Consider the following 12,312-nt stretch of genomic DNA (forward strand, 5'->3'; position numbering starts at 1 on the left):
AAATACCAGTACTCTCAGAAATGAACAATCTAACTAAAACATACACCCAAAATAAAGTGTGGGGTGTCMTTGTACAGTCAAATACACAAAAACAGTAACACAACTAATAATCTCATTTGAACAATGTCTGTATTTCTCACATTATACTATGACAATGAAACAAACTAAAGACCTCCTTTTATTATCATACATGTAAGATACTTGGTTTCTTTAGTGCAAAATTGTACTTTCCCTTCATGAATTGTATCAGTATAGCTGGGAAACTACTGGAGTAAACTCTTGTCAAACTGAACTGCTAATTTCATAGTTTGCAATTGTACCTAAAAACTAAAATATGCTGTGTGCACACATTATCGAATTAACCTTCGATGAAGGCAACAGCTTTAAGAAACACTTAATAGTCAAAACTAAGAAATATCAATAGAATATTAAAAGCTATTTTAATTCGTCTCAGAGTCGCAAGAAAACACGCAGGGTATGCCGACAGTACTWATAAATCGTTGGTAAAGTGATAGCTTATTTAGCTAACAACAAATGTAAATCTTAAACTTGTTAGCATTAACTTGAGTAGTGCTAAACCCGTTTGCGTTAATGCTACAGCTATGTTTACATGATAGCTAGGTGTTTCACACTATTACACACTATAGCATGTATATAAAGATGTTTATTATGTTCGCCAAACRGAAACTGCATACCTTTCCACACACACCTCCTCAGAAGCATGCTCAGACCACCCCGACTTTACCTTAAAACCCCGGCAATTCTTGCAAACGTCATTCGGAAAGTCTCACGGATAGCCCACGGGTTATGTAGTTTTATTTTGAAGAATTGCTGCTTTAAACTGCTGAGTAGCCACGGCAGAAGAACTACATTTCCGCTCAGCTAATGTGTGCGTTTGATTCATTCGCTAGGGAGCACCGGTGTAGCGTTTTCACTGAAACACAACGGTAGTTTGTGGACTTCTGTCTAACGGGCCTGGCTGGCTTATTTATCATTCCCACTCCAACAAAGTCTACATTGTGTGTGACTGGCGATGCTTTCTTTTCTCAGCCCAGAAAGTGTTTGCTTTGACAGGCTATAAGGAGAAGCTTAGCTTTTTAGCTAGCGATTTTGTGTGTCATATTCGAAAAGAACATTGCRAGAGTAGAAATTGAACGCACGTCAAATTCCTTTAGTTTACATCCTGGTTTTCACACAAACAAGGAAAGGCTGCATGGAGACATCAGCTGCTGTTACGCGGGAGAAGGTACTTTTGTTAATTTCCCGAAAGATTAAAACATGTTTATTCAGTTATGTTAGGCTACTGCTACACAGTTTAATTCATACTAGCCAGTCGGTGCTGCTGCAACAGAAAGTATATTGAAGTTGTGTGCAGAAGTTGGTACAAATAATTACATTTATTTAGTTAAATGATAGATCTTGGGTTTTTCTCACTCTTTTTTTATTTTCTGTATTGCATACTCATTGATTATGGTTTCTCGCTTCACTAAAGAAAAAGTGTGTGAATCTCTGTATTATTCTCTAAATGATGGGACAGTTTAATCCCCTGTGTCCCTGCAGGAAGCGCGTCCACCTCCAGCAGCCAGTATGTCCCTGCCATCCTACAAAGACTATCCAGCTCACTGTCCATTCATCAACACATTTGTACATCATGAACCCCAAACAAACACTCGGTATCGTCCAGCATCACCCAGCAAAGCTTTCCCAGAAACRAGCAGCGCAGGTGAGCTCAATTTGTTTAAGTGTGCATTGCCAAATTTTCCATTCAAACATTGTGTCTTAGCTCCATGGTTACACGTGCAACGTGATGCCACACTACTTGAATGTCTCAGCTGCACAGGCATCCTTTCATCCACTTAATCATTTACTCCATTTAATAATCTTTTAACCCCATCTGCATCATTTTCTGTGTCCCACTCGTTTCTTTTTGTGCTCTTGCAGCGATCTTATCTGCCTTGAGGAACCTCCAGGAGAAGATCAGGAGGTTGGAGTTAGAGAAAGAGCACACAAAGCTCAGCCTGCGTACTACAGGGAAACACACTTCACATAAACTTCTTCAGAGTGAGAGCGATACACAGAGACACTTAAATGATCAAAAAGATAGAGAAATAAAGGCTAATGGCCAGTCCAACTGCAACCAAGGTGAGCACATTCATAATATACCCTTTTTTAGGTTCACTGTTAGTATTGTTTTACACATTTAGTGCACACATTGTCTTGTTTCTTTGTAGCGTTGATCACCCACCTGGCAGCTGCAGAGTCTCGCTGCGAGAAGCTGGAGCGACAGCTGGAGCACATGAGGAGGATGTTGCGTAGTACCAGAGCAGAAAAGCCCAGCCTTCTCAGTCAGCAGGTAAACTTACCGTCTCAAATCCTACATTAGGTTTATTTGAGCTCTTCTTTTCTGAAAAAGATCCACAAAAACTCTGCGCGTGGAATCAGATTGTTGTTTTCTCTTTGAGGCTTTTATGGAGAAAGCCAGCGCAGCTGATCAACAGCCTAACGCAGTTTCTGAACATGCCCAGTTGGAAAAACTGGAGCGACTCGAGCGAGAATATCTCAGGATGACTCGAACGCAGACAACCGCTGAGGTATTTGAAACGCATATTAACTTTGAAACTTCTCACAGCGATAAAATAAACGGTGTATGTTTATTTCACAAAGGGATCAGAAATCSTAAATGTAGATTTAAACTTTAATACATGACTAGAACATAACTTGCCTCAGAATTACTGTATTATCAGGATAAGATCACATTTGTGGGGGAAAATGGTTTTAAACTTGTCCACCTTTTTCATCTTCAGCAGGTTTTGGTTTAATGAATTAGTTATATTGTTATTTTTGGGTTATCTGTCTTATATTTAACACAGTATTGATGGATGTGACTCTGGATATGATAGGGGAAGATTCGTGAACTGGAGAGGAAGCTCCAAGAAGAGGAGCATCAGAGAAAGCTCATCCAGGACAAAGCCAGCCAAGTAAGAAGATGCAGACCATTTTTTTAAAACCTAGAACAATCTTTCTTGTATTTACCCTTCGTAGTTCAAATCATCTCATTTTGTATTTTTTAGTACTTTAAGTCTTTTTTTTCTTTCAGCTACAAAGCGGTTTAGAGGCCAACAGGATCTTGCTGCGGTCCGTGTCTCCACGTCTGTCCATCAGACAAGCCAGAGAGAAGAAACCAGATTCAAAGGTGACACGTTTCACACACACGCCTCAGGATGCTTTGCACTTTAGTTGGAGCCTTACTGCTGTAATGAAAATTTTCAGATTTAAAATTAAATCTGTTTTAATCCTTTAACATTTTTAAACCAAAACCAAACCAAATAGTTAATATCCATGTTTTCAAAACAGTTTGGACATTTTATGAAATGTCGATATTAAAATAACAAAATGTTTTAACACTTAATTTGAAAATTGCATTAAAAACAACAAAGAATATATATATATATATATATATATATATGTGAGAAATACAGACATTGTTCAAATGAGATTATTAGTTGTGTTACTGTTTTTGTGTATTTGACTGTACAAAGACACCCCACACTTTATTTTGGGTGTATGTTTTAGTTAGATTGTTCATTTCTGAGAGTACTGGTATTTACTGAATGTCACTGAATGCACCATGTGGAAAGGTTCTGAAACGGGCGTCTCTTGAACGTTACTTTACACCCGGACTCTGACCGCAGCAGAAGCACCGTGAGTGTGTGGAGCCAGTTTATATTCTGTGTGGAGCTAAAAGAAAAAAAATGTTTGGATAAAAACTACTCCATTCGTCGACTGATGTCTTCAAGCTGCAACATATATTTACACGTCTTAGAAAATAAAACAGGTTTATTGTAATTAACTCTTAAAAACACATTACATACTTATTAAAAAGACCAGGGGTCGGATTTATAAAGCTTGCGTATGGCACTTTTCATGCAAAGATTGTGATTTATAACATCCAAACTTGAGAGAAAATTAATTTGAAGCTGAGTTTTTGATAAAAATCATTAGATTACTCTAAACTTCTTTAAACCTGCAAAATGAGGGAAAATCTGTGTCAATTACAGACAATCTGTTCATGTGAGCAGCTGTCTGTCAGCACCTGTCATCCTCCAGATGCAAGATGGTCAATCACATCTTTTGACATTGATCAGCTGACTGATTTAAATACATCTTAACATTCATGAGGTACTTTGCATTGACTGTTTATGGTTGAATGTGGGCGTGTAGAGGGTAGAACCTGAGGCGGGACCTTGTGCGCAAACTCTGAGGTGAAGCTGTGATCTAAAAAAGAAAGATGCGCAGAAACATGCGTACGCACGGTTTTATAAATCTGAAAAAAAAWTTTGGCGTACGCCATTTTCGCATTTTGGCCGTATGTTCACTTTAGTATGGTTTCCACGCAATCCTTGACCCCTGGTACTGTAGTTTTAAAGGTGAGAATTGTTATAAAAAATAAGCTCCTCTGTATTTCTGGGTTTAAATAAGCAAAAGATGGTGGTCATTGTCTTGTAGAAAAAAAAATGTCTTCTAACAATATCTCCTTGGGAAGGTCATATATGACCTTTTTGTTTAACATTCACCTCACAATTATTTTGTTTTTGAAGCATTTAATCTAGCAATAAAAATAAATATTGTATAAGCTGTTCTACTTTGATTTAAACAATTGAAAGAAATCCAAGTCATGTTTTAAAGTAACTAACGATAAAGCAAATCTTAAGTTTCGTACATATTTTGCATTCRCTCCTTTTATGTTTTTAGATCTTGTTGATGTTTTTCCTTTGCAGAAATGTTCTCCAGAGCGCTCGTCCCAAACAGAACCACACTACAGACTCAGCCTGAGAGATGTACCTTTTGTTACTGGAACGGTAATGTCTGCGTTCATGGACAGTGTTATGGTGGCAGTGTTGCTCTCTGCATCTCTCTTTGACTCTTCCTGTCTGGTTTCCAGTCAGCAGGCTGCAGCCACTCAGTCAGAGCCAACGTTCAGGCCGTGCTGTCGCTCCTGAAGTGTCACCAGCCCTGCCTCTGCAACAGCCGCGTCCTCTCTGGCAAAACGAGCCGCTCTGAGAAAGGAAGCCGCGACCGTTCAGGCAGCTCCTCCTCCTCTTCGTCTGTTAACGGAGAGGATATATCGGAGCTGCTGCAAGCCCTGCAGGAGGAGCTGCGGCTCATGAGTTTGTGAGTAAATTTGGCGTTCGAGCTTAGTTCGGAGCTACGTTTGATAATAGTGTTGAGTTTTATTTGTTTGTGTTCCAGGGAGCAGGATGAGTTGATGAGGCAGGTGGAGGACAGCGTCTCTAATGAGGAACGGAAAGCTCTTCAGAGGGAGCAGGAGAGGCTGTTACTGAGAATGGAGCGGAAAGGGGAACAGATCAGTAAGCTCCACAAACACAAATCACAGGTAAGCCTTCACAAATTGACGTTTTTTTAAATGAAGATTGACCTTCTTTCAACGCCTTTTTTGACTAAACAAGAAATCACGTTTGTGGTTTTAGATCATGAAGCTGAGAAAGGAAGCTAAATCCAGACCAAACAGCGGGAGCAAAGGACGAGTTCCCGCCAGAGGTCGCTCTGTCAGATCTCTCAAAGTTCAGCCAGGAGAGAGAAGTAAGAGGAACCTGAGGCTGCTGAAGGACATGAAGGCTCTGCAGGCCTCGTTACAGACCTGAAACTAACATGAGGTTGATCTTTACTTCGCTGTCGGTGTATTAATTCAGCTTCTGTCTAAAGAAAACTAACGCTACACAAACTACTCAGACTTATGACTCATCATCACATGATGATTTCTCGTAAAGGATTTGATTTGTTTTTACTATTTAAATCAGTTTGACTTTTTGTTATTGTTCTTTCTTTGTGCCTTTTATAAGAATCAATCAAACCATTTCAATGAGCATGAAGGATTTAAATTTTTATTTACTCTCCCGTTGTTGTTTTTAGCAGCTCCTTTTTCTGACCAGCAGAGGGTYTACAAGTTCAATATTCATATAAAACTCATAAAGCTTGGAGAACATTGTATAATTTCTTTATAGTTGTCTTTCCTCATTGAATGTTTAAACACTATTACTAGTTTTACAGAGTGTGAAAACTTATATTAACAGAGACCAAGATTATTTAGCAGAAAAACAACCCTGGTTTAATTGGATTTAAGTAGGGTCCACCTTCTTTGGAAATGTAAAGAAATTTCTTCCTGTGCAATTTTGCATTTTAAAACCAAAATGAAAGCAAAAGACTGAGGGTAAATAATTACTATTTGTATAAAATTAGCACAAAAAGTTAAGAAATTTGTATTTGTAACAAAGCTTCTTGGCTATAAATTTTATACCATTGGAAAGTGTTTCTTAAATGGGGCATATTTTGAACTCTTTATACCCCTGATTAAAAAAATACACCTCTGTTTTCTGGTGTTGATTTCAGTTCAAACCATTTTATTCACTAAATGAGCTTAAATGATTTAAAAAAAGAAGTGCATTAGCCTACAAATTAATTCATTTTTGAATAAAATGGCTGCATGGTGTTGGATAAAACTTAATATATGGTTTAATATTTGGACAACATTCCTAAAAAGGGAGGTAGATGGGGAGTTAATCAAAACAAATAAATTACGTTTTTTTTTTTCTCTGAAGGGAAATCACGCAGCAAAACATCCAGATGAGATAAAAAACTTGTGAAGGTGTTTGAATCAGGTGGAGAGCAAAGTGTCCTTTTACTGTAACTCTGTGTGTGAGCATCTACAGCAGCACTGAGACGATCTTTATGTCTGAGTGAATCTGCAGATTATTTAGTGTGTTAAATTGATGAGTGAGACAAAAAACTGTTTTTATTTCAGCTTCATTTAATTTAACAGTTTACAAAAACACTGATGTAGTGTTCAGGGACTACTGAAGTTTTCCAAAGAAGCCATTGACTATGTTTTAAATATCTATCTAAATTTATATATTTTGAAAAAAATCAACAAATACATAATCCATTTTTTGACAAGAAGCTAAGAGCTGAATATTAATCTGTTTGCTTGAGAAATAAAGCATGTTTGCAGAAAATTTGCCTGTGCTTTAATACGCTTGTTTATTTTTCTTTTGCGTTATAAGTTTAGTCGCATTCAATACAAATTAAATGAATTAGTCATTTTTTTCTGTTCATGTTTGGGGATATGGATGTGATTAGTGCAAGTTATGAAAGTTTTTTTGTGTTTGTGTGACCGATGGACAAGAAAAACCACAGCAAATTATTCTGAGCAAAATCCTGGATGTGGACAAACGGTGTAAGACACGATGAGCTGATTTCAAATAAACATTTGTTTGCTCTTTCAATAATCCACAATTACAAACTTTGTGTATGTTTACAAAATATATGAAATTGCTGGTAGCTGTAAAGTTTGAAGACAAGATGTGAAACAGGTTCTATGTAAAATATGACCAAAAGAACATAGCTGGAAATTTGTGAATATACCTGACTTAATTTAAGATTACYGTGTCCTGCCTCAGACACTGCAACATTTGTAGTGTGCAAAATATTTATTCTTGTGCATTTTTGCCTTTTAAAACAGTAAAATCAAATCAAAGCAAATGACTGAGAGTATAACACAAACTCCTCCTATATGTAAACGTAGCAGAAAAAGTTAGAAAATTTATGTTTGGTAGATTGTTTCTTTGTAACAATGCTTCTTGGAAATTAACCTTATACTTTTGGAAAGCCTGTTTATTTTTCTTTTAAATGATCCCACATTTGTAAGGAACATGCATTTGTGGGCTGAGCAGCTGAGTATGTGGGTTCTGCCAAACAGCTTATTTTGCTGTTATAGATCCTTYTTTTGAGCTTCTGGTACCCCCACGTGCTGCCAATCATGAGATTTATTGCCAAGAAGCCTTACAACAAATAAATAATACACAATGTTCTCAGTTTGGAAACAAAACAACCTGAAATTGCTACATAAAAAAACAAGTTTCATTCTAACTTGTAAATATTCACATTAAATTCATTAGACTTCAAAGCATGAAGTTTAACACTTTATGCTACAATTAGCTTCACAGTTCTGTCTCATAAATAATTTCTGTTAAACAGGTATGACATCAGTTATAGCCCAGTTTACTTCACTGTAAATGTGAAAAACACTGGTTTCTTCCAAAGAAACTGGACACATGAACGCAGGATCAGGAGTGTAGGATTTAGGCTTTAAACCATCACTCATTTGGAAAGTGGGTCATGGGTTCACTTGGCGTTCTGCCTATGCATTTCAGTCTTCACTATTAGGAGAAACAGATGAATAAATAACGATGCTGCTCACGAGGTCGGAGTCAGCGGCCAGCATGTGAAAGGTCTGTCACCTGCAGGTGTGTGCGTGTCACCTTGAAGCAACAGCTCAGGTAAAGGAGAGGAGTCTGGACACCTGATCCTCGTGTGTCATCACTGCTGACCAGGTTCAGATTGCCATGGCCACCTGAAAGCAAAACCTGTAACCAGAATCTTCAGTGCTTGTGATCAGGTGTGATGAAAACCGCTCCACTGGTTTACCCGTTACGAATCCAATCTAAACTGACCTAAATAAGGAGAGTTGTTTGCATCAGGCCACAGAAGTCCAGTTTGAGTCTGCTCAGAGTTCCCATGATGAGTCTGAAACATTCAAAAGTTCCCTCAGGAATCGGTCTCACTTATGGAAGCCAGACCAGTGATTTTAGGCTCTTCCGGGTGTTTGGTCAGAACAGGCCGGTTGGTGTAAATATCATCCACAGGTAAAAGGAACGATACAGATTTGACCTTGGCCCTGAAATAAAAATAAACTTTAATTTAAAGGAAATAAAACCCTTTAAATTCAGTAAAGCTACTGTTCAGATTTTTTTTGAAGTGGGTTTCAGTAAAGCAATAATATCCTACCTGTTGTAGATATAACCCTAAATGAACTTGGTTTGGAGAAAAAATTGTGTGGATGAACGAAATCAATGACTAAATCAGGCGAGGCCGGGATTTGATTGCTTCAGTCTTAATTTAGCCCCCGAATTTTCATGTAAAACTTGTCAGTTTTATGGTTACAAGTGTAAACAGCAGCAGGAGCTAGCTGTAGTACATGAAAATGCAGCCTGGTAAGCAATAATGCAATAATATTTCTGCTAAATAATAATGAAGTGTTTAACTTAGGCTGGTGTAAAAGTGGTGCCATCAGTTTACAATTTAACTCTGTTTCTTCAAAAAGAGGCCGTTCAAAGACTCATGTWCAACAGGTATGATATTAATTGTTCATGTTCCCATAGAACCTTAATGCAGTAGACCTTTCTCACAAACAGAAGCTTCATACATTGGATTGAAAAGGACATTTTGCACCTGTTTTTCTGAACATATTCCTGCAGAGAGTGCCGGTTAGTGACTTCTTCCTCCGCCTCTCTTTTGTCTGAGTTATTAAACAGATCACTGTCAGGCTGCATTTCTTCCCGCAGTCTCCCCCATGCAGAGTTACTTTGCTTGGCTTTGTCGACCCGACCATCTCTTACCACTATCCCAGAGAGGTTGGAGCTTGTAGAGTACCGTCGAACAGTCATGACAGAGTTTTCTGTGGGAAAAGATGAAAAGACACAGTTTTTTTTCCCTTTTCTTTGATCATTTGCATATTCAAATACGAAATGTGGCATCTAACTTGTTTTACTAAAGAACTGAGGTGCCTTTAAGTGAGAATATTTTACAATTTACTCTTTGAAATGCTCATGTTTTATTAAACTTTAAAGCTCAAGGTGATCATAATCAAGACATAAAGCTTGCAGTGATCGGTTCAGTCACCTTTGAACTGTCCCTCCAGGATTGGCGCAGACGCATTCCGTCTCAGGTTCCCGTAAGGGTTCTCCACGATCCCGTCCTGCTCCTTTCCCCCAGAGTAACCCTCCTCACAGGCTCCTCCTGACCCGTGCCCAGATGAATCCTGAGCGCACTCCCCGCGGAGCTCTCTGTTTTCCGCCTCCAGCTTCTTGATCTCGTCGCGCATCTCCACGATGACCTGCGCCAGGCTGCGGGTGCTCTCCATGGTGCTGCTGCTGCGCTGCCAGTACCAGGGCTTCCCAAATACCGGAGGCGGGTCGTGCACGAGCAAGTCCCCGCCGTGCTGCTGCTGCTGCTGCTGCGGCTTTAACATGCTGCTGCTGTCCCTCCGCTCCAAAGGAGAGAGACCGTCCTGTCCCGTCCCCGCTGTGCGCCTTTCTACTCTCTCTGCGCTTCTCAATCTCAGTCCAGATCCTGATGCGCGGGGGGGTAGATTATGTCGCCTTTCACCACTTATCCAGCTGAAAGAGCTCCAGTGAGCAGCCAGCTCCACACTGCGGATATTTTATTTATCAGTCCCGGCGTCCAGTTTCATGAAAACCAAGCAGGGGGAAATTAAAAGCGCACTCCACAAGTGCTTTCTTTCTAACTGTAGATCTATAAGAGCCTTTATTTTATTTATTTATTTGGACAACTTAACCTCTTGTATTGCTGTCTCGATTGAGAATGAAATTAAATTTCATAATTCAATAATTAAGCTCAACATTTTACAGTAAAAATCCATTCGCAAATGTAGCAAAGCGTGTAAAAAATATTTTACTTACAGTATTTGTCATATTTATACACAACTGGAAATCATTGTGCAGTTTTCAACATACCATAATGATATAAAAAGTTAAACTTGACTGTAGTGATGTTTAAAAGGGAATGTTTATTATTTAGTCTTCATAACATAATTGTTCCCAAACTGGAAGTGTGAAGACAGAACGTATGTATAGGAAGGAAAGTAATAATCATTCATTTTCATGCTTCAAAAAAGGGTCATAGCTGAATGAAGCAATGAAAAGTTTCAGTACATGACAGTTTAACCTGTTGCTCTTTGGTTGAAATGACCCACGAGCAGCTGCTACAACACCAGCAAAAACTCACACTACAGTACTAACACTGCTTGAACAGAGACACCTTTGCACCTTTGCTTGATGGAATAAATCCAAACATCAGAGAAAAGTTTTGAAACTACCTAAAACAAGGTAAGTGAAAACAAGTTGCAGTTTTTTGGGCTGTAAGCACAGCATGACCAGGTTTGGTTTGGTGCTGGCTCAGAGCAACCTGACCCTGTTTGGAGTCAAGGCCACCAGTAAGAGAGAGACAGACACAAATGAACCGGTCTGTAAAGAACAGAAACCCAATCAGMCTTCCATACAGCTGTCAGTGGGGGCAGGAGAGATGAGACACAGGAGGAGAGAACTACTGACAGGCTGCAGGGARAATAGTTTGTAAAGAAGATGTACTGTAGGAGGTCGGTGTAATTCTATCTGCTGCACCTCAGGTGCAACAGAGCGAGAGTGAAGAGACAGAGATATAAATGTGTCAGCTGCTCTGTTAGGAAGAGATCGAAACAGAGACACATGATCAAAAGCTGCGTTTCATTACTGGCTGTGTTCAGGGCCACTTAATTGCTTTTTATGTCCAAAACCCAGGCTTAGCATCAATAAGTAAAGAACATCTCATCTATTCTTTCTGTGTGCYCAGTCAGTAATTATATCCAACAACTGGGAAAAAAAGACATCASATCCCATGGAAACTGCTTTGTTTGAGGGCATGCTTAATTTTAATGTCATTTTACTTTCACTGAAATCCAAAGCACATTTGTTTTACCAAGTTGAAGCCAGTTCGATGAACCCTTCTTCATATGGTTTGTTTACGCCATGTATAGGAACCAGTTAAAAAAAGGAAACAGTGATGACATGTTAAGAAAAAAAGATGTTCATATTTTGAGTTTTATTTCATAAAGTCTACATTTTTATGCATTTCGTTCCTCAGAATGAAAGCTGAATCTTCAGCTAAAAAAAGCTTTGTTTTTTTAAACTTTTTTTACCCGGTGATGTGCATTATTATATGCTGCTTGTGCTTGATCACCTCAGTATCTCAATTTAGAAGGGTGTCCAAGAATCGAAACTAAATGCATTTAAACTAATAAATGTGCAGCAAATAAACCAAAAGTTGTTCCAGATCAAGACCATCCAGACATTCAGAGGACGTCCAAAGTGTTCTGTGAAGCTGCACTGCTATGGAAGCCTATTTCTGCCACTCTGAAAAAAGCATCATAATGATGACCTAACTATTCTTTCAATGGAGTGGCATAAATGGGCTTCCATTCACAACTGTATGGAAGATTCTGAGTAAAACAGTGTTTAATTTTTTTTAACCCTTTCAATAGAATTGGACTTATCAAAATATGAATAAAGAGAAAAATGACTAAAACACAACCAAGAATGATCAACATTAACAAAATTTTATTTAAATGTTATACACAAAACTTTTTTCCCCATTTTCTTTTTTCAATTCAGCTAAACAAAT

At 38.5% G+C, this 12,312-nt stretch overlaps 3 protein-coding genes across 3 annotated transcripts in view; 1 reads left to right on the forward strand and 2 right to left on the reverse strand.

Moving 5' to 3' along the window:
* Positions 1-790, reverse strand: part of mre11a (MRE11 homolog A, double strand break repair nuclease) — a 9,657-nt gene extending 8,867 nt beyond the window's left edge. The window contains exon 1 of the mRNA XM_014005230.1: positions 696-790. The gene's annotated coding sequence lies outside the window, so the exon portion shown is untranslated. The remainder of the gene's footprint in view (positions 1-695) is intronic.
* A 230-nt stretch (positions 791-1,020) lies between these two features.
* Positions 1,021-7,031, forward strand: cep57 (centrosomal protein 57). The gene is made up of 11 exons (XM_014005239.1): positions 1,021-1,246; positions 1,561-1,723; positions 1,942-2,142; positions 2,232-2,353; positions 2,463-2,591; positions 2,901-2,978; positions 3,098-3,193; positions 4,779-4,859; positions 4,943-5,172; positions 5,251-5,395; positions 5,490-7,031. The coding sequence occupies exons 1-11, from the start codon at positions 1,214-1,216 to the stop codon at positions 5,661-5,663; spliced, it is 1,452 nt and encodes a 483-aa protein (XP_013860693.1). The 5' UTR covers positions 1,021-1,213; the 3' UTR covers positions 5,664-7,031.
* An 857-nt stretch (positions 7,032-7,888) lies between these two features.
* Positions 7,889-10,139, reverse strand: LOC106515403 (uncharacterized). The gene is made up of 3 exons (XM_014005200.1): positions 9,757-10,139; positions 9,307-9,532; positions 7,889-8,752 (listed from the first exon to the last, which is right to left on the reverse strand). Exons 1-3 carry the CDS (start codon positions 10,103-10,105, stop codon positions 8,623-8,625), a joined length of 705 nt encoding a protein of 234 aa, XP_013860654.1. The 5' UTR covers positions 10,106-10,139; the 3' UTR covers positions 7,889-8,622.
* Between the last annotated feature and the right edge of the window lie 2,173 nt (positions 10,140-12,312).

This window comes from Austrofundulus limnaeus, unplaced genomic scaffold (genome assembly GCF_001266775.1).
Source record: "Austrofundulus limnaeus strain Quisiro unplaced genomic scaffold, Austrofundulus_limnaeus-1.0 Scaffold29, whole genome shotgun sequence".
Lineage (NCBI taxonomy): Eukaryota > Metazoa > Chordata > Actinopteri > Cyprinodontiformes > Rivulidae > Austrofundulus > Austrofundulus limnaeus.